This window comes from Paramisgurnus dabryanus, chromosome 16, assembly GCF_030506205.2.
Source record: "Paramisgurnus dabryanus chromosome 16, PD_genome_1.1, whole genome shotgun sequence".
In the NCBI taxonomy this organism is placed as follows: Eukaryota; Metazoa; Chordata; class Actinopteri; order Cypriniformes; family Cobitidae; genus Paramisgurnus; species Paramisgurnus dabryanus.
The window spans coordinates 13,793,040-13,814,200 of record NC_133352.1 but is presented as its reverse complement, the minus strand read 5'-3'; the positions used below and the strand labels follow the sequence as shown (position 1 = coordinate 13,814,200).

Here is a 21,161-nt window from a genome sequence, read left to right as displayed (position 1 = left end):
GATAACCAATCCACGATTAGATCACTCTCAGCAGCCAATCAGCGATCGGTTTACTCTTAGTAGCCAATCAACGATCAGTATACACTCTTGAATTCTCACCAGCGGTGTTTTGGTAGTACTAGTACAGTGAGGGATTTCTCAATAGTTAGGAAGAGTGTTCAAACTAACTGATTGATCGTTGCCAATAATAAGGTTTGTTGTGTTTTTTTATGTAGAATTGACAGGTCTAATCACAAATGTTGCTGGCGGAAGTGAAAAAGCTAAAAGTGGCCGAATTGCGTGCCATGTTAACCGAGCGAGGTCTCGACCCAAAAGGCCTGAAGGCCGAGCTGGTAGGTCGGCTCATATCGGCGATTGAAGCTGGCGTTGAGCCCATTAAAAGTGGAAATGAAGGAGGAGATGTATGTGAGACGATTGATCAAACGAGTGAAACGCCTGCAGAGGAGCAACAAAAAGAGAGGCGCGTTAAAGCGCAGTCTCCAGTATGCACTATTCCCTCCAGCCAGAGTATGCATACTTACACTGATCAGAGTACACAAACCGAGCCGTATCAACTGTGTTCGTGCGCTGTCACGAGTTACACACCGCAGCAGCAGACCTCTAGGAACTCGGAGGACATTATAAAAGATCTACATCAACAAACAAAGGGCGTACAACAGCAGTCAGCCGATCCCGTGGATCCTGTCGCCTTGGCAACCGCTGCTGCAGTGGACCAGGATGCTGTGTCAGAATGCTCATCAACAGTCTTTGCAAATCCAGTGTCAGATGGACCACGTGAGCAAGATCACTGTATGTCACTTCAATATTCATGGTAAGGTTTATGATCAGATATAAATAATGACGTCTGCCTCTCTTATGCAGTGCTCAATATACAGACAGATGAACCTGAGACTGTGGATACCACCCTGGAGGATAGAGAAGGAATGAAGAGGCTTAATGGCGAAAGAGGCAGAGATTTTTATGAGTTTAAAGAGGAAGTTCATTACAACAGGTACACCTATCTTCTGTATGTAATGTATGCCATTACACTTATTTTATGAACACTTTGTATACAAATAAAATGTTCAGTCATCATGCATAATCTATATATTGACTAACTAAATACTAAAAACAGACATTTTAAATGTGTTTGTAGAAATGCTGATTCATGCCAGATTGAGGAATCGCATTTAAAGCCCTTACATACTGTATGAGCTTACTGTGTGCCTTACAGAACTGTCTTCATGGTGTTGCCCTTACATTTCTTAGCAATATGATTACTGAATATAGGGGAGAGCGGGGCACAACCTAACGCTTTTTGGTTTTGGCTCAATCGTTCAAAAAATATTTGAGTTTGATTTATTATATTTTTACACAAGCAACACACACATCTCTGCTACAAATGAACATTTGAAGTTTGTTTCTAGTACTTATTATTCTTGGATAATAACACCAAACGGGACAGAAGTTCAAATGTTACAACTTACCCCATAGGTGGGGTTAATTGTAACAGGCAGGGGGTTAGTTGTAACACTTGCTAAAAATAAAGTTTGCAGGCAAATATTTCAATACTATTTTGTCTATATACTTGAAGTGGATATTGTTTATATATCTGTCTATAATAGACAGGTATTCCTCTGTATTCATTCATCCAGCCCTTTTCTAACAATAGTTCAATTATTAATGAATACAAATGTCTAAATATGTGAGAAAAAGCAAAACAATTATGACAAAACTTTTTTGTTATACTTATATGTGACCCAGTCTGTAATAACCATACTACAGTTTCAAAAATCAAATTCTGAGATAATGAGCATCAAAGTCTGATTTTAGCCGTTCATTTCATTATGATTTTAATCTTTGACGTGACCTTATTCAATCAATATTAAAGATATGAACAAAAATAAATGTTACACATGATTTTTGATAAGACACATTTATTTTGTTGGCAGCCAGCAATCATTCGTGTGTAGCCTATTTAAAACAACGGCAAGAATTACGCTAACATTAGCTGTTTTCATATCGTAGGTGCTGAGGGGTTAGTTGTAACACAACGTTACAAATAACCCCGCTGGGTCAAAATATTTTAAAGCCCACCAAAAAGTTGCTAAGAGCTGCAGACATATTTCAAAACAAAGCTATGTTTTAGTCAACAAGACACTGATTAATATGACATAGCATTGGATTTGGTATCTTACACACCCAACTTAGAAACCGAAAAAAACATTATGATGAAAAATGTACTTGCATGCCACCAAAACACTTGTTCATCTATAACTCTCTGGAAAACATTATACATTTCCAATAATTTGCGGGAGATCGTCTTTTGGCAGCGTGAAAAAAATACTGGAAAAACAAAACGCTCAACCTTGTGCAACAATGTAAACAGTCCGTGTTACAACTAATCCCATGTTAGTTTTTGCCCCTCGCACCCCTACTAACTATAGCTAGATCACTAACCTAAAACACAACTCTTAAGTGGTCAACTTGCAGTCATTATTGTACCAAGTGGTGAAATTCTGTCCCAGACCAAATCTCAAATCCTTACTTGTTTGCATTACTTAAAAAATGCAATTCTTCGCTTTTCTTGCTTCATTTGCAATATATTTCTATTTAAATATTTGATCTAGATCAGATCTTCTGTAAAGCAGTTTGTAAACACTGTTTTAAAATGTGCTATGAAAGTAAAGTTTGACATGCGTAGATTTCTGTTTTTCTCAGAGCTAAGACACCAGAGCCTCTGCTGGACACTGGAGATGAATCTGAAATAGACTTTGAGGATATTAGACTGGATTCCTGTAAGAGCAAATCAAAGCCTAAACATTGTACATGTCTTAAGCCCTATTCGGTTGATATTTGTTTCTCATGAGGATGTCTGTAAAATATATTTGCATGCCTCCTCTGCCATAAAACGTAATGTATGTATGAGTTTATAATTTGAAAGACCTGGAAATGCGCTGCACGTGTAGTTAATTACACGATCATTCACATGACCCGGATACTTGAATATATGTATATGGAATACAGTTGCTTAATTGAATACATTTTAAAATTGGTTTCAGCACTTATTTACATCAGCTCCCATTCGCTGTAGAAGAGAGATGAAAGATTGTGCCCATACTTCTCATCATTTCAGTTATGCAGATGACAATGTTTAAAATACTCGCAAAGAAAGATGCATCTCTGGTGCAGAATAAATGCGAAGCGCGTGACCATACAGTGCTATTTAGGGGGTCTAGTGGCAGAATGACTCTTGCATTGATCCTCTTTTATAAACCCAGAGATCTGGATTCGGATTTCGGACAGCAAATAAATAAACAACACGACTTTGGTGATCATCAAAAAAAAGAAGGTAAATTAGCCGGGGATTTTTTATATGGGTGGTTGGAGAAAAACACTGACATTCTGGATTCGGACAGCAATAAAATCACCAACAACCCTCTTTATAAATGATGAAAATATCTTACATCCCCACGAGAAACAATTACCGTCCGAATACGGCTATAGTACGTTTTGGTTCCTTTGTCTATCATGTAAAGCTGCTTTGAAACAATGCAACATTGTAAAAAAGTGCTATATAAATAAATTCAACTTGATTTGTACAGATAACTGTGACCTGCATTTCGAAGTGAGTTCTGATGGAAGCAGTGGACAGCCTTTGCTCTGGGAGAAATTCCCTCTGCTTTGGTCTGGGTGTAGATTGACCCATGGATTTTGTCAAGGAAAGGTCGGATTCGAAGCCAAGGTGTGAAGTAATATAAAACATACAGCCTTTCGTTTAAAGAAAATGATGCATATATTTCTAGTGGTGGTTTGCTTGAAGATTTATGATTCTTTTTGTTGTTTGTAGTTTGTGAAGTGTCTGTCGACGCCTGCATTAGACACGAGTTATGTCTCCGACCTGCACATGCTCAGAGTGGGTTGGTCTGTGGACAACACAAGCTTTCAGTTAGGTAAACAAAAAAAATGAAAAACAATACAAAATGTTTACTTACCATTATATTTGTAACACATCTAATTTTCCTCAGGAGAAGTAGAGCTTTCGTATGGTTTGGATGGGCGTGGCAAGATAGTAACAAAGGGACAGGAGGAGGAGTTTGGTGAACCCTTCTCAGAAGGGGACATCATTGGGTGTTTCGCTGTCAGTATACGTTTTATTTTTGCCCAGACATGACATAAGTTCGATGTACACTTTGCTGTGATCAAAAATTACAAGATTAATGTTAATATATTGTTTTATATTTTATATCCAGGACATCAGTGAACGAGGAGAAGTGTCACTTTCATTTCACAAAAACGGACGTTTTCTTGGAGCGCCGTTTCAGGTGACCGCGTCCGCTCTAAAAGGTCAAGCTCTCTATCCTCATGTACTTTGCAAAAACTGCTCAGTATCGGTTAATCTCGACCCAGATAGTACCTGGCATCCATTCCCTCCGGGTTTCTGCACGCTGACCTCACTTCCTCCTGGTCAGAGGACTCGCGCTCTTTTACCGCCAGCGTCAAGAAGTGACTGTGAGGTGAGAACGTTTATACAAATGCTTTAGCATTAGCTAAAATAACCTCTAATTGTCTAAACTGGGTTCTTGTCTGTCTCAGGTGTTGTTGATGGTTGGTATGCCAGGTTCTGGGAAGACCCACTGGGCTCAGTCTCATATTGCTCAGAATCCACGGAAACGTTATAATCTTCTAAGTACAAACTCTGTATTGGACTGCATGAGGGTGAGAGCAATATATCAACGTATTATTCATGACCAAGCACATTTCTGACCCTGTCTGTGAAATACAGCCCATTGTGATCTAATTATGAGATAATCACGACCTGGTCTTGTAATCACAGTAATACCAAGAAGTTGAACACACACCCTATGTTGATAAAGGGACGTCACACAAACGTTTTACCTACACAGATGCAACCTGGAGGCAGTCATAGAGATCTGATGTTACAGCAAGCCACTCAATGTGTCAGTCATCTGATCAGAATAGCTGCAAACAAACGGAGGAACTACATCATTGACCAGGTAATGTGAAATAAATGGGTGGTATATGCCAGATGCCATATTATGTGTTTTTTCATTCACCTATGCTCATTCTCTACCAAGGTCAACATCTATCCATCTGCCCAGCGACACAAAATGATGTGTTTCCATGGTTACCATCGAAAAGCAGTGGTGGTTTGCCCAGAAGATGCGGTGTGGAAGAGACGTCTCGTACAGCACCGGAAGGAGGAAGGCATGGAAATTCCAGAAATATCCCTTTTGAAAGCCAAAGGTCAGAAAAAAATACTTTTGTGGGTTTTATGTTTAAGACACTGAGTGGACATCACTTGCTGATGTTAACCGTTCAGTGTAAAGCCACTAAAATAGTGCTTTCTACACAACCTTACACCCTCCTGCCAATTGCATGTTTCCCAGCGAGCTTCACGCTGCCACAGCAGGATGATGAGTATTTGGATGAAGTGATGTTTGTGGAGCTCTGCTCGGACGAGGCCTCGAAGCTCCTGACACTGTATAAAGAAGAAGCACGGAAACTTCTACCCACACCTCCGAAACGCAAAAAACACAGACATGGAAGTCAGAAGCGCCTCGTACATCATTGTGGTAATGAATGCTACGTCCTGTTGAGTTCACTGCTGATTTTACAGTTTAATATTGAATGATGATTTTCATTTTACAAACAATATTTCTTCATTATTTCAGGATGGAGAGGAGGTCCATATAGGTGTCAATCACATAACCGTTGCTTACTAGAGAAAAATGTAAGTTTATGTTAATGTAAGGAGAATGTCATATACGATTAGACAGTAGAAATAATATAATGTTTTTTTTTTTTTTTAGAGTTGGCATCAGCCTTCCTCTGGTCAGTCTTACGGGTGCAGCAGTGACCCACAGAGATACAGGAAGTATTACAGACCCTACACTGGACAGGTGAACAAACACTGAACCAACCACAATTACTGTTACACAAACAATGAATTATTTGTGACCCTGTCTGTGAAATTCAAAAACTTGTTTTTAAAGTAAATCTTTGTGTTTCTTCTTGCAGTGGTGTGACCAAACCCAGGATTATTACAGCAGCTTGAATTATGGTTGTTCAACTTGAGTTAATTTTTGTGCTTTTTAAAAAAAGAAACTTTTGTATAGCAGGATGATATTTAAACACCCCACTGCCACCACAATCATACAATGTTTTATTTTGATAATTCATGCTTTTAAAAACTGTTCTCCCTGTCTGTAACTTTATTAACAAATGTCATTGCTCACCACATCTACCTTGCTAGAATGTTTTTTTTTTCCCTTTATTTGATAGTATGTAAGGAGAGGACATAAAACTCAATATCAAACCCATATGATATGTGACCCTGTACCACAAAACCAGTCATAAGTAGCACTGGTATATTTGTAGAAACAATACATTGTAAGGGTCAAAGTTATTGCCATTAGGATATTAAGTAAAGATCATGTTCTTCTGTGAAGATATTCTGTACATTTTCTACTGTAAATATATAAACATGTAGTTATCATTAGTAATGTGTTGCTAAGGACTTCATTTGGAAGTAACTTTAAAAGCAATTTTCTCAATGTTTTGATTTTTTGCACTCTTAGATTCCAAATTTTTGAATAATTGACCCTCGGCTAAATGTTTTCCTGAATAAACCATACATCAATGGAAAATATTTTTTACTTTCAGATTATGTAGAAATCCCAATTTCAAAAAAGACCCTTATGAGTGGTTTTGTGGTCCTGAGTCACATTTGTATTTATCTGTGAAAGACAAAAAAATAGTTTAGAGCTGTTAGGACAATACCTGTGGTGTGTGTGTATTTTAAAGAAGTTTTTTAAAGACTTTCACTGTGAATCCTCAATTGCCACCAAATAAAAATGCCTTGGTGATTTTTTTGACAGTTTATTTAATGAGAAATTTAATAGAAACTCTGCAAAATACATCACAAAAACCTTTATATGGCAATACAATAAAAAAATTATAAACCTTTACCACTCACCAGTATAAAAATACAGTGTTTTGTTAAAAACAAGCACTACTTTAAACAACACAACTTTAAATGTTGTCATTGTTATATCACCGAATAGATTATGTGATATAATCACTCATCTTTGTACTGACAGGTTCTTGTGTATCAGTACATTTAGTGATCAGGCATCACTCTCTGATACAACAGCACTGCACCTTTCGCTGAAGGACACATCTCTGACCACAGAGGGGAGCTCTCGTTTAACTGTAGCATCTCCTAAAAACAGATTAAACAATGCCATATTCAATAATAAAAAAAACTAATTATGTAAATATATAACCTTGATATCTTTGTGGTATTCATGTACAAACAAACAAAGCTTACCGCTCGACTTAAAAACAGAATATCAGTGGTTTCATGGGCCTCAGGTCCTCCTTGTCTATAGTAATCTCTCACTTCCGATGTTGTCAAAGAGCACCTTAACAATAAATCACACACACAGTCCCCATAAATAAATAAACGTGTAAAAAAAACATAACATAAAAAACTATTTTACTTACTGAACAAAAAACTCTGCACTGGGTCGACATGCACTAGTGTGATTTAGTGCTATTCCTAATAACAATGGTTTGCTTAGGGAATTAAGAGGAACATTCACCTAAAAATGAAAACAGAGATGATGAGAACATTAATAGCGGCATCAAATGTAAAAAGCACCAATATGCAAACATGCATGATTTTTAAAAGCACCTATTATGCAAAATCCAAATAAATGTGTGTGGACACAACAACCATACAATGAAAAATATCCACCCACTTCTTTTTAAATCTCCATTAAACCAAAGCAGTCTCATCACACATGTCTTTTTGATTCTCTTGTCAATGTGACTTCACACTGATAAAGCCCCGCCCACTGCCACTGACTGGCAGTCCTGCATTACCATAGTTCCCTCAGCAAGTGGTACACTGTCTGCCATATATCAATAGTGAGATAGTATTGTCTCAGACTGTATTCACAATCATCAGATTTTACCTGAAAGCACTCAATGTCTGTTTGTAAGGGAGTGAGGAGCTGTAGCTCATTTGCATTTAAAGGTACAGACACAAAAACTGAGTTTTTGCTCCCACCCAAATAGAGGCATTTTGGATGTGTTTTTAAAAAGTTTTAAGCTAAAACTTCACAGACACATTCTGGGCACACTTGAGACTTATATTACATCTTGTAAAAATGGGCATAATAGATGCCCTTTTATGGGGTCTTTTCAGTACCATGACTACACACCTCATCGGTGATCTCTGCACACACAGAGGAGAAGATCTCTGATACAATGGCTCTCTCCTTACCCTGAAGAAGGTCAACACGTATCAAATCCTCACTGACCTCCTGACACACCATCTACAGACACAGGGATGTTATGTATTAGGGCTGTGTAAACATATTTTAGACCTTAATATCACATCTATGCAAACTCACCTTTGGTTCTGGGTGACCGCCTGGTATGTCCAAAAGACCTGTTGCTTCTGCCACCTTCTGACTTCTCCTCAACAGGACAACCTCTCCATCTGAGGTTGCCATGACAGCACCAACCCCTAAAGGCTGCGCGAGGAAGGCCTGAGGATCGGCGAATTCAGTTTCACCACGTCTCAGGAGGTTTTCCACATTTTGTGACCAATTTGTACCAATGTAGTCTTTATAGCAAGTCACGCCCAACTGTAATTTTAGGATACATGACTGCTCATCCTTTGTAACTTTGTCTGAAGGTCTATGTTTATCAGTGGTCTCTCCACCATCGCCGTTTTCGAATCTCTCTCCTTCACCAGGGTTGCGACCAGCCTGGTCTCCTTTTGCCAAGCTGGTGCATTGATGCCTGTGTGACTGTTCAGTGCTGTTGGTCGGGTGAGGTTTGGTGGAGAGCACTGCTGAATGCAATCTGAATTTAGCCCCATTAAAGAGCCAAGGGTCTTTGATCACTCTTTCATTCCATGCGGCTTCAATGTGCTCCTCGATCTCTGGAAAGCTTTGACGATTGAATCTAAAGTGGGCGGAGAGTACAGTATATAAAAGTTTCAAATATAAATTAATGAAAGCAATGGTTAATGGAATAGTTCACCCCAAAATGAAAATTAATCCATATTTCACTCATCCTCATGCCATCTTAGGTGTATATGACTTACTTGTTTCAGCCAAATTATTTATATTAAATAATATCCGTTTTCCAAAATGGGGCACTATCTAATGCCATTATAAAGCTGAAAAGAGTTTTATTTAATATAACTCCTATTTAATATAACTAACCTAGCACCTGGGATGGCTTGAGGGTTGGTAAAATATGTGCTAATTTTCATTTTTAGGTGAACTATTCTTTAGTTAAAGGCGGAGTGCACGATATCTGAAGAACACTTTGGAAAAGAGAGTCGGTCGACTACCAAAACACACTTGTAGCCAATCAGCACTAAGGGGCGTGTCTACTAACCAACATCGTTCCCTGGGTTGGGTATGTGTTGGTGGGTCTATCAAAAGAAGGTCCAGATTCTATTAGGGTAGGCGCGTGTTTGTTAAGGTGATGTCAACATTGGCTGTCAGAGATCATGCACCCTGCCTTTAAAGTAAAGTTAAGCTAACAATGATTCAGAAAAAAATATTATGGACTTTAATTCTGTGGAAAAGAAGAGGGGAAATTTAGATTTTTGTGAAATCTATTTTTTCTGAGGATAAATGAGTAAATGATGACACATTTTTCAGTTTGGGGTGAACTATCCCTATAATTGATGGTTTATACAATGCACACATTCATGCAAGACAATGGTTAAAGGGAAAGTCCAACACAAAATGAAAATGAATCCATATTTTGCTCACCCTCATGCCATCTTAGGTGTATATGACTTACTTCTTTCTGCCAAATTATTTATACTAAATAGGGCGTGGCATACATTAATCTCATACAAAATAAAACTAATGTTTTGCATAACACATGAGTTTGTGCTGTGTGTAAATATTATGTATATTTAAACACACACACATACATATATATATATATACACATTTAATAAATGTTTTATTTATACATAATTTAGAATATATAAAAATATAAACAAATATATATACACACACATGTAAATGTTTCTTAAATACATACATGAATGTGTGTGTATTTTTATATACACATTATAATTACACACAGCACACACTCATGTGTTATGCAAAACATTAGTTTTATTTTGTATGAGATTAATCTAGATTAATCTATGCCCAGCTCTCATATTAAATAATATCCTGTCTTTAAAAATGGGGAACTATCCAATGACATTTTCTCCATTTCCATATTATTTAATAATTTAATATTTGCTAAAAGAAGGTTATACAAATCTGGAATGGCTTGAATGTGGGTAAAATATGTGCTAATTTTCATTTTTAGGTGAACTTTTCCTTTAAACTATGGATAGTTAAGCCAACAATGATTCTGAAAAAAAACTAATATTAGAGACTTTTTATTTTGTGGAACAAAAGAGGAAAATTTAGATTTTGTCATTCATCTTTTTTTCTGAGTATGAGACACAATTTTCAGTTTTGGGAGAACTATCCCTTTAATTGTTTGTTTCCTTTAATTGTTTGTTTGCACAATGCACACATTTCAATGCACATAATTTCAGGATTATAAATCCTGGTTAGTTGACAAATAACATTTTTCAAAATTGAGAAATTGGGTTAAAATGTATCATGTTAAGACTATCTTTAGATTATGTTACTGGTCAGTTATGTCATTTATCACCTTTTTGCAATTCACTTCACAGAGTCCTGTAGTGTGACAAATTAATATTAATCAGTACCAATACTACATGTAGTCTCTCAATTAAGGATGGATCACGAAACTATATGTATCCTATTTATACAGCAATTAGCATTAAAATATTATTTATAACATTACTTTGAAAGATAAGAGATTCTACCTTTCTGAAATTTCTACATGTGTTTGATGTTCTCCAAGAGCCTGTAATGGAGCACAGTGAAGCATGAGAGATACCTCTGAATCCATGAGAAACCCCCTTTCAAACAGTCTCCTAGTGGACTTTCAGATTCTTCAGGTCTTCTTGTACCTTAATATATAGGGTAGGTATCTGGTTAATCTTGACAAAGGGTAAAAAGCAGCATATAAACGCGTGCAGCTGCGATGTCTGTGTAGGCAGATCAAACGGGTTTTGAGGACCAGCCCATGTTAATCAGTATGACAGGTGTCAACTTTAAAACTAGTTGAATTATTACGAAACCGTTTCATATAGACAGCAAACAAATGTACAAATAAATGCTGTGAAATTAAGTTCAGATTGACTTATTTGTGACTGTCATTCTATTGTTAAGAAAAAAAGCAATAACAAAATCAAACTTCCTTACCGTGAAGTTCGGCTGTTGATTGAAACACTTCCGGAAGAAATTTCAAAATAAAAGCCAAGCACTTGCTTGAGCAGATTTCTTTCTCTCTTGTGGTTGATGTTGAAGTAAATAACATGTGAAAATGTATATTTAATTATAGTGAATTATAGGATGTATTTCTTGTACACGTTTTCTTGTTGGAATTGAAAATAAAGGTTATTTATTTAAAAAGTGCAGACAGATAAAAAAAGATTAATATAGATATACACCTGATTTTAATATTTAAAAAGTTATGTTTCTCCCAAAATATATAAAAAACAAATATCTTTGTGATTAATACATATTCTTTTTGTTACTATATATACACTTGAATTATTTTACCTTATCCAGGAGATCATCGCATGTCATTTGATCTACATTTTATTTTGCAGATTGTAGATAAAGAGGTCAACACTGCAAATAATGACTAATTTGTAATAAAAGCCTGACACTTATTTAATGCTTGTAATTATATTTCAGTATCCCACAGTGACATCTGACAAAATGATCTGAACACACAGAGGCAGCAGACGTTGTGCAAAATAATATTTGTGTCATTCTCAAAACCATGGCTGTATTTTACTATTTCTTATAATAACAAAAATATATTTCTTTACAAATTCAATGAGAAGTCACTGTCTGAAGTTTGTTTGCTGGTTTTTTATTGTCACTTGTGAATTTTCTTCTGTACACTTTTTGTGAATCCAAAGCCAACCTGACCAATAAATACATAAATAGGCATGTGAGAAACAGACTTATGTTCTCAGGCAGTTAATACACACATATCAAGTTGCCCATAACTAAGGGCAACTTATTTTCTGGACATCGAGAAAAGAGAGGTTGCCCAAAAGACAACCATCTGCAATTCCTAGGTTTTAAAACAACAATGTAAAAGTGTTCTGATAAGACAATAGAACTACACTTTCATATTTAGTCCAGAACTAGAAGTTTAAAATGTTGCCATTCATGTCAAAGAATAAGAAGTGCAAGACGAGACCACCAAAAAAAGAAGATAACTTAAAACAACATAATTCCTCATCCAACCCAAAAAATATACTTCAAGTCAATCAAATACCCTGTTCTATAACTATTATACAGACAAAAAAATATTTATAGACAAAAACAACACAAACGCAAAATTCATTCAAATATTCTAACCACTGTTGAACCAGAAGCAGCTAATTCTGAACAAAACATAGGCGCAAAATATCCGATATATGTCATCAAGTCATTTACAAGGTTAATAAGAAGGGTCACTGCAAAAAAAAAAAAAAAGGTCAGTGTTTTACAAAGCAATGCATCACAAAAATAGAAAATTCATAAAGATTCAACATTTAGTTAATCTTTAGCGACATGTGCACTTCGTAGCAATCATCTCCTCATACTCCTTATAGGCAATGGAACCGTCATTCTCAATGGTCAAAACACTCAAGGGGTTATATTCTGAGGGTACACACGAAGGCCTGGGCACAGAGGAGTCAAGCTTCTCATAAATGATGTTCTGGACCATCGTGTGTACGGGCGACCCATAGATGTATCCAACAGCCCTCGGACAAGATCCCTTACAGTACCTCGGATTGTATTTGTGAGGTGCTATAATCCAATGGTCCAATTTAAGCTGATTAAAGCTCACTCTGAAATCATAGAGGTCACAGTCGTCCGTAGGAAAGTCGTACATTGGGACGAGATCTGACGAACTAGTGTCTGGACCTGCTTTGAGTACACTGGTGCTCCTTAAAGTACCGCGCCTCTTCCGTGAAGTTGTCTTCCAAGATCTAGACTTTCCATCCCAATGGTTTGATGTTAGGTCTATCATCCTATTTCTTGTAGCTTTCCGCTGGTATGCGACCTCACTGGTATCATTAAGATATAGGAGAAGAGATGGAGACCTGTGAGTTAACTCAACTGGGCTCTTATGAATTTGGCCTCCAGGTCTAGGGATCATATCTTCAACGCAGGTCAAGTTGATAAGAAGATGGATGTCTTTCTTATGGGCCTGAATGATAGGATGGAGGAATGAAGTCACGTCGACCTCCACCCAACGGCGTCGGACTCTTCTCTCGGTGTGGACGCGGAAGCTGAGAAGGGGGACGGCGTGGTGTGATTTGAGGTGGTCGGAGCACATGTGATCTTTGGAGGGTTCCTGTTCCATTACGTCAAGGTAACAGAGCGATGTGAAGGGGGCGATGTGGTTATGGTCGAAGGAGTAAAGCAGGACGGACTTTAGTAATTGTTCTTGAGACCTTACTCGATTTAGACTGTAGGAGATATCCTGCATGAATTCTGCAAAGAAAACACATACCACATTTTCTTAATCAGGACAGAGCAGTTTGTGTAGACTTTGACATTTATTCATGTTAAAAGCGGGTTAATGGTAAGCAACAGTAAACGGGTCATTTTACAGAAACGTCCACTTTTGGCATGGCAAGATGTCTTAAAATGTATTTCTTTTTCTAACATTTAAACTTTACATTCTTCACATTATTAGATTACTCTTTGACTTTATAAGTACACATAAATGACAGCTTAATGATATTTTATTTTTTGTGTGCATGTACTTCAAGATTACATAGACCTTTTTTTGTCACTGGTGTTACTTTACTTCTTTAGCAATATTAAAAGGTGTTTATGAAGGTGTTAAAGCTTAATTCTTAAGTTTAGCAGAATTCAATGAATTCAAAATTATAATCATGTCACATGTGAAAGATTTTATTTAATGTGAAAGAAAAAAAACAGTAACACCAGTGACACAACAAATCACCAGTCACTGGTGTTACTCACTGATGTTACCCATAAGGAAGGTAACACCAGTGATAGTAACACCAGTGACAATTTTCATGAAAACTGCATTTTATAAAATTTCTGCTGCAAAGTATCAAACCACATGGTGTCAATCATTGTATATTCACTAAATTAAGTAGTTTTATCCATTTGAATTCTAGGTCATACCAGTGACTTAAACTAAAAGCTTCATATGAAATCATGAGATAAATGAAAAGATTTCTGATAACTGAAAAGAGACAGTGGACTTATATGGGTGTCTCTTCATAGATCACCAGGAAATTGAAAGAAGGAAGTCAAGTGATGTCATCAGTGTGATTTTGATTTAAAAATAAGAGCTTTTTTGTTAAACGGTAACACCAGTGACACAACTCCAGGGGACCACTACTTTCAATATATATTTTATAATATTTATTTACCATTTTGTCTTTTAATGTAATTTACATCATATATTTGATAGTTATGGACACATTTTGTATTTTAAATGGAAGAAAACACTGTTTTTGATATCAAAATAAAGCATTTTCTCTCTGTACTGTACATGACTTTGGGGACGAGCACTTCTGCGGTGCTTGGAATTGTAATTAATTAATAAAAATCAAATATTGCTAAATTGATGGCTCAAGAAGGTGTAATTGTTTATATAACATATTGTCTCATTTTAAAATATAAAAAATTTAACCCTAAAGGGTGTTTCAAGTGTAATATTTCTGTAAAGGGTATAGGGACAGAAAAATTGACATTTCCGTAGAATGACCCAAACATTTTAAAGAGTAGTGTTTTACATTGTTCTCAAATGACTTCATTAAAGACGATTCATTCAGCAAAAAATATAACCATTTATAATAAGCAGATAAAATGACTTGCAATTATATAATATTGTTACTGCAAAAACAGAAGTAAAATAATCAAAGTATCCTATTTTCATATATTCCTGTAAAGCTTGAGGTGGGTGTGACAATATGCAAATAACTAATGTTTACACATATGGCAACGTTTTAATTTTAAGGGGCTCCTGATCAAGCTGAAAATATTATGTCAACTTAACAATATCAATCACAGTAAACACTGGTCTTAAGCAAATATTACATTTTAAAAAGTAAATACTAGATCTAAGCAATGATGAAAAAGCAGCACATTTAATATTAATATCAGTATACCTCGGCTTCGTTGAAGACACTCCTCTCGAGGTGTGATCAGACGGACTGTGTTGTACAGGTGCGAGGCCTCGTGGCTCCTGTCATGTTTTGAAGATAGTTTATACAGTCTCTTCATGTAGCGCACGTATCTTGAATCAGGCTTGGTTCGGGGGGTGAAATCTCCCCATGGGTTTTGCTCTGACAAAGCCTTCAGCAATGGGTTTAGTATATTACCATGATGAAGGGATACGTCACGATCGAGCGATGAGTTTTCCAAGAAATAACACGATGTACATGACAGGCCTATTGCCGTGAGAATGATAAGGCGTCTTGTTAAATAATAAAGCGCGTCACTTTTTAAAAGCGTCGTCGCCATAATAAATAAAATCCGTCTATAGGTCTCGCGTAAAGACCGAGGATGTCTCCGGTCAAACCAAACTTCCGCTGCGCTTGCCTAACGGACAGGTGTGCGCAATCAGTCCGCGTCTTTGCTCAAACGCCAGAGGTACACAAAAATGACGGTAGATCAATCCTGAGAGGTTTTTTATATAGTATTTGACATATCTTAAATAACGTGACACAACAATATCAACTCTTATCGAGTAACGTTATGAATCGATTCTGCCGTAGTTTTAACAGGGTCAAGACATGACTTATTTTTTTAATTACTTTTCCGGGATGTCGTCACATAATGATAATTTTTGCACCTAAAATGTTAAAATATTGCAGCAGATGACATGTTTGATTTGCCATTTGACCTAACGAATATATGCGGTGTGTTCGACTGCGCAGTACGAACGGGGTATAACATCAAAGTATCGCGAGAGCGATTCGACAGCTTAGGTTCAGTGTAAGTGGTCACAGTTTCGACTTTTTGGAAAATATATTTTCATAAAAAAAAAAATCGCCATATATTTTCTGGTTAATTAAATATGCAATAACAAATCATCAATATTATGCAGGTTGGTTAGGGTAAAGACACTTTTTGTGAACGAGACACACTCTCATGATTTTTCCACTTTACTTACCTATAACTATTTGAGACCTCAATTAAACGCATGGCATCAAATATTTATTGTAATTGACAAACACTTAAGACCATTAACCATGGCTAGTTAAAACAAAAAAGTTATGGTTGCTGTAGTAAAACCATGGTTACCACAAAATAAGCATGGTTTTGAAAACCATGGTTTTCAAAAACTATAGTTAAACCATGGATACTGTAGTCAATACTGTACACACACACACACAAACTTTACAACACTTTTACCACAAAATAAAATGTAAGGCCAATTTTAGGCATTTTAATGTTGTGGATGAATGTGGCTTTCCTCACAATGACCGAGAAATTAAAGGGGAAACTGGTCAAACAATGACCCCCTAAATTATGCAGCAGGACAAAGAAGTATTGTTTTGTTTGCAGAGACCCACTAACAGCCTACTACTACTGTATCAATTTGATAATGCTGACAAAATAATATGTGGAGAGTTATAATTTACCAGCTCTATATATTCACTTTAAAAATGTTATTCACACCATCAAAGAAATGGGAATTCTTTAAATTCCTTGTAGCTTTGCCACAGCACTTTAAAATCTGCTGGGTTATCTTTATGCTGGGTAAATATTGAAAAAAAAACACATTGGGTTAATAAATAACTATATGCTGGGTTCTTTTAATGCAATGGTAGGTTGTTTCAAGTCTCAACTTATAGCAACAACCCATAGGTTTATCTATGAACTCCACATGTGCCCAATATTTATTTAGCAGTGTGTTAAAAATAACCCAGCAGATTTAAAAGTGAGTTTTTTATTATTTGTGCTTAAGATCCTGCTTTAAGTATACAATTAAAGTGCTCAGATTTCTCTCAGCATCACGTTAAAGAACCCAAGATATACTTTCTGAAACGACCTTCACCCCACAGCTGAACAAGAGCAGCCCTAACTGAGGCAGAAGCACTCACATCATTACACATCACTGCACACCAGTCAAAACGCTTTGAATGAATTTATGCTGAGCTTCAGCGCCCATGAAATCATGCATGAATCACTGTCTCGCTGAGACAAAGGAGGGCATTATATTTGCTGTTTCTAACATTTATAAATTCAAGGTTAAAACTGTTTAAGTGGTGTAAACACTCTATCATCAACAGCGTGGTTATTTGCATTTAACATTCAGAATATGACAATATTTTGTCACTACCCGAATATTTAAAACTAAACTACAGATGGCATCCATAGCACAAAGACATAGTAACTACAAAATGAGTTCAAGGACAAGATGCCTACAGCCCACACAGTCATTTACTGACATTAATCTATCTCGGGTCAATACACAGAGGACAAAAATCTGATATGAAAGATGACAGAGCTGCTGTTTGAGAACAACTTTTTACTAAGAGAACAATTTCTGCTGAGACACATCCTTCAGAAAAGACAACATAAATAACAATCTGTGAGTTATTGTCTAAATCAATACAATAATCATCTTTAACATAGTTTTGATAATAAGTGCCATCTAAAAATCAAAACAAGCAGCTAATGTACAGTAACATTCCATTTCATATATATGTGTCATTCTTTGCATGATTCACTTTTTTAGCAGTTCTACAGAAACAATCTGAATCCATTTTCTTTTTACTTACAAACTGTATTAACAAATCATAATCAGAAGACAGTGTTCATGGCTTTTACCTTTGCAATTACCAGTTAAATTAACAACACATTACATTAAACATACAACAAATTAAGTGTCTTTTAAAACATAAACTGTAAAAAAAATATTTTTGCAATTACATTTTTAAGTTTAATCAACTAGGACCACAGTTTTTCAATATTTTACTATGTTCTTAACTTAGATTAATTAATTAATACCAATCTTTATTCAATGCATGCACTTTTAATCTTTGACAGCGCTTCTTGAATGTGTTAGCATTTAGGCTAGCCGCATTCATTCCTATGGCTCCAAACAAAAGTTTTATTTTGTGCCACCACACTTACTTGTGTAACTACTCATGTAAGAGTCTTTAAATAGGGAAAACATGGACGTGTTTGGTGGCTTCTAAATTCATCCCTGTTTGGAGCCATAGGAATGAATGGGACTAGGCTAAATGCGAAGACATCCACGGCGTGCTGTACAAAGATTGAGTACACACATTGAAAAAAGATAGGTATGTATTCATTTGTCTAAGTTGTGGTAAGAACATAGTAAAATACTGAAAACGGTGGTGTTTTACTTTAATATACCAAGTTGAATTTGCTTTAGAAATGTCAACTCTATAAATTACAGCAACCCATCACCAGTCAAAACTGTTTAAATGACTTGTAAATCAAAGTTGATTAAACTTAAAAATTTTAAAAAGTAATTTAATTTTTTTGAAGAGTTACAATTTGCTATAAATTATAAAAAATAAAGTTGTAAGAACTTAAGACCATTCAACTAATTTAAGTAGTTTAAATGTAAAAATTTAAGTGCAACAAGGATTCTTATACACTACATTTTTTATACAATTTTGAATACAGTGTACAACAGTTGTAATTTTTTAGAGTAACTTTCAGGATATTTCTTAGTGTCATTGAAGCAGTTTGTATTAAGTGCAGTGATTTTTTTGTGTCTTAATGGTCGTCACTGATGAAACGAAAGCTTGGCCGACGTCTGCGTTTCTTTAAATGTCCACCAGCGTGGGGCTGGAATAGTTTACCCAAGGGCTTAAATCCTTTTGGAAACTCTTGGAGATTCTGGTCGTCCCCTAACTGACAGTCACCATTCGGATGCAGGAATCGAGGATCTCCGAGCATCTTTCTAATTTCAAAAGACACATCTTGACTCAGATAATGGTAAGGTTTCTTTCCACTGTTATCCCTTATATTAGTGTTGGCACCATATTTGCACACCAGCAACGATAAAACACCCTCATGGGTATGAATGGCAGCAATGTGGAGAGGAGTGTACCCATCATAAGACTTGGCATTAACACAGATTCCTCCGGCACACTGTCTTGTCACATCCATGACTTTACACACCATTTCACAGTTTCCACTTTTAGCAGCCCAGTGCAGGACGGTAAAGCCAGACATGAAATTTCGCTTCTCTGCCAGCTGAGGATGTTGAAGCAGGAGGCTACAGATCCGAGTCCAGCATCCTTTTGCTGATTTTACAAGCCATTCGTGTTCAACAGGTCCCAGAGGAATTACATCTGTGTCTTTAACTTCATTACCTGATCTGGATATTTTGCTAGACCTTCGCAATTGAGGTGAACTGTGAGCTTCTAGCTCTTTTCGTTTGGTTCTTGTAGACCTGTACAGAAAACCATCCTTTAGATGTGAAGTTTCCTTCAGTTTTGTGCTTCTTTCGGCAATACATTGAGGTGGCATCACCTTAGCATTACCTGGTGCTTTGTGATGTGTTTTTCCCCTTTCATCACAATGCAGCTCAGGTTTTGGTGAAGTTTTTATGGCCACAATAGCGAAAACAGACTCAGTCTGTCCACTTCTGACATCAACGTTACTAACGTTAACTACTTTGGCAAGGTTATAGTCAGATGGTCCTCCATGATGAACTGAATCAGCTTTAATTTGTTCTGAACGATCACTTTTAAGAGACGAACACTGACTTGCGGTTTGTGTAGGAAAATTATAATTGTTATTGATTATATCAGCATTCTGTATTTCATCGGATCTAAAGCATTGTGATTTGATGTCAACCAAACTGTTGCTCAACGAGATTGTTTCACCTTTGACGAATCCTTGGTATTTTTTCTTCACGACCACATACTTCACATCATCGAGCTGCTTAACCACGGCGACGCTGTTGATCAGTCGTTTGAACAGATCCCGGTTTTCTTTCTTTACCGCGGGATCACTGGAGTTGATCACTACTTTAAACTTGTTCACGAGCTCCGAGTTTTTCACTTTGCCCCCGTGCTCCAGTAAAAACGTTAAGATGCTTTCTTGAGTCAAAGCCATTTTTCTATCGGCGTAGTTGTGAGTTAGCATCCGAGATGGTAAACGGAGACGTTAAAGATGTTTCAGCAGCAACAACCTGCTGTTTCCGGTTATCCTCTGAATTCCGCGTGACCAATCCATGAACGTGCAGTGAATTTATAAGGATGCGGATGCGCGTTCACGACTCAGAGGAAGCTGAGGGCGTGTTCACGCGCGAGCTGGCTATATAGACTGTTTCAGCAGAACAACATAAAGTTTAAACAAACGGCTTTCGTGGAACAAACGTCATTTTAGAGTAATTTACTTTTGATAAGCTAAATAAATAAGTACCTTAGTTCAAAATAGCTAATGCTTATCAAAAACGACACTGAGCTGTTACTGTGTAAAATGTGTACAGCAATTAAATAAATATCGTCTGCCAAACCTCCCTTCACATGATAGGGAGGTATCTTTGTTTTATATTTATTTGTTTGTTTATTTATTTATTTATGAATAAATGTAACTTTTTCCATGTTTAAATGCTATAATTGGGTCCCCAGGGCTTCTATCAACGTAGAAAATGTGTAAAATTACAACCCAGTAACTTAGTTTTAGTAAACCATTCTCTGCAAGCATGTGAAAAAATAGGTAATTGAAATTTGTCTCCCTTGTGATGTCAGAAGGGGATAAAACCGCCCCTTAATCTGCACTATCCAACCATGGCACTGCCATTTAGTGCAGAGATCAGCTCATTTGCATTTAAAAGTACATACCCAAAAACGCTACATTTTGCTCACAGCTTCAAAGTGGCAATTTTAACAGGTTCTAATAAATTATCTATGGGGTATTTTGAGCTAAAACATTGCATTTGTAGTCTGTGGACATCAAAGATTTATTTTACATTTTAAAAAAGTCCTGTGAAATGTCCCCTTTAAATGAAAATTGCGGTAAACTAGCAAGGAG

At 36.5% G+C, this 21,161-nt stretch overlaps 4 protein-coding genes across 7 annotated transcripts; 1 reads left to right on the top strand and 3 right to left on the bottom strand.

Moving 5' to 3' along the window:
- Positions 1-99: 99 nt before the first annotated feature.
- Positions 100-6,852, top strand: LOC135748347 (heterogeneous nuclear ribonucleoprotein U-like protein 1). 3 transcript variants are annotated; one of them, XM_065266550.2, is made up of 14 exons: positions 100-774; positions 862-991; positions 2,701-2,777; positions 3,585-3,724; positions 3,830-3,932; positions 4,008-4,120; positions 4,233-4,496; positions 4,576-4,698; positions 4,887-4,997; positions 5,079-5,247; positions 5,391-5,576; positions 5,676-5,734; positions 5,814-5,903; positions 6,022-6,852. In XM_065266550.2, exons 1-14 carry the CDS (start codon positions 237-239, stop codon positions 6,076-6,078), a joined length of 2,160 nt encoding a protein of 719 aa, XP_065122622.1. In that variant the 5' UTR covers positions 100-236; the 3' UTR covers positions 6,079-6,852. The 3 variants fall into 3 exon arrangements, with proteins under 3 accessions (XP_065122622.1, XP_065122621.1, XP_073668221.1); XM_065266549.2 differs by having other exon boundaries at positions 100-789; positions 6,022-6,850; XM_073812120.1 differs by lacking the exon at positions 5,676-5,734 and having other exon boundaries at positions 100-789.
- Positions 6,853-6,866: 14 nt separating this feature from the next.
- On the bottom strand, positions 6,867-11,389 carry nudt22 (nudix (nucleoside diphosphate linked moiety X)-type motif 22). Of its 2 annotated transcripts, XM_073812122.1 has the most exons (7): positions 11,340-11,389; positions 10,898-11,044; positions 8,424-8,982; positions 8,232-8,345; positions 7,510-7,607; positions 7,334-7,427; positions 6,867-7,225 (listed from the first exon to the last, which is right to left on the bottom strand). In XM_073812122.1, exons 2-7 carry the CDS (start codon positions 10,981-10,983, stop codon positions 7,124-7,126), a joined length of 1,053 nt encoding a protein of 350 aa, XP_073668223.1. In that variant the 5' UTR covers positions 10,984-11,044; positions 11,340-11,389; the 3' UTR covers positions 6,867-7,123. The 2 variants fall into 2 exon arrangements, with proteins under 2 accessions (XP_073668223.1, XP_073668222.1); XM_073812121.1 differs by lacking the exon at positions 11,340-11,389 and having other exon boundaries at positions 10,898-11,318.
- A 608-nt stretch (positions 11,390-11,997) lies between these two features.
- gdf9 (growth differentiation factor 9) lies at positions 11,998-15,761 on the bottom strand. The gene is made up of 2 exons (XM_065270045.2): positions 15,299-15,761; positions 11,998-13,640 (listed from the first exon to the last, which is right to left on the bottom strand). Exons 1-2 carry the CDS (start codon positions 15,651-15,653, stop codon positions 12,703-12,705), a joined length of 1,293 nt encoding a protein of 430 aa, XP_065126117.2. The 5' UTR covers positions 15,654-15,761; the 3' UTR covers positions 11,998-12,702.
- Positions 15,762-16,833: 1,072 nt separating this feature from the next.
- sowahab (sosondowah ankyrin repeat domain family member Ab) lies at positions 16,834-20,329 on the bottom strand. Its single transcript, XM_065270044.2, has one exon. It carries the CDS (start codon positions 20,268-20,270, stop codon positions 18,891-18,893), a length of 1,380 nt encoding a protein of 459 aa, XP_065126116.2. The 5' UTR covers positions 20,271-20,329; the 3' UTR covers positions 16,834-18,890.
- Positions 20,330-21,161: the final 832 nt, after the last annotated feature.

What these genes read in the sequence shown, in the direction of transcription:
- sowahab (XM_065270044.2), bottom strand. Translation starts at nt 20,270, where the DNA reads ATGCTAACTCACAACTACGCCGATAGAAAAATGGCTTTGACTCAAGAA.
- LOC135748347 (XM_065266549.2), top strand. Translation starts at nt 237, where the DNA reads ATGTTGCTGGCGGAAGTGAAAAAGCTAAAAGTGGCCGAATTGCGTGCC. An exon ending in ACATCATTGGGTGTTTCGCT is followed by an intron (nt 4,121 to 4,232) that starts GTCAGTATACGT and finishes TTTTATATCCAG; the next exon opens with GACATCAGTGAACGAGGAGA. An exon ending in CGTCAAGAAGTGACTGTGAG is followed by an intron (nt 4,497 to 4,575) that starts GTGAGAACGTTT and finishes TGTCTGTCTCAG; the next exon opens with GTGTTGTTGATGGTTGGTAT.
- nudt22 (XM_073812122.1), bottom strand. Translation starts at nt 10,983, where the DNA reads ATGGATTCAGAGGTATCTCTCATGCTTCACTGTGCTCCATTACAGGCT. An exon ending in GTGCAGAGATCACCGATGAG is followed by an intron (nt 7,608 to 8,231) that starts GTGTGTAGTCAT and finishes TTTCATTTTTAG; the next exon opens with GTGAATGTTCCTCTTAATTC. An exon ending in TTCTGTTTTTAAGTCGAGCG is followed by an intron (nt 7,226 to 7,333) that starts GTAAGCTTTGTT and finishes ATCTGTTTTTAG; the next exon opens with GAGATGCTACAGTTAAACGA.
- gdf9 (XM_065270045.2), bottom strand. Translation starts at nt 15,653, where the DNA reads ATGGCGACGACGCTTTTAAAAAGTGACGCGCTTTATTATTTAACAAGA. An exon ending in GTGTCTTCAACGAAGCCGAG is followed by an intron (nt 13,641 to 15,298) that starts GTATACTGATAT and finishes TTTTCTTTGCAG; the next exon opens with AATTCATGCAGGATATCTCC.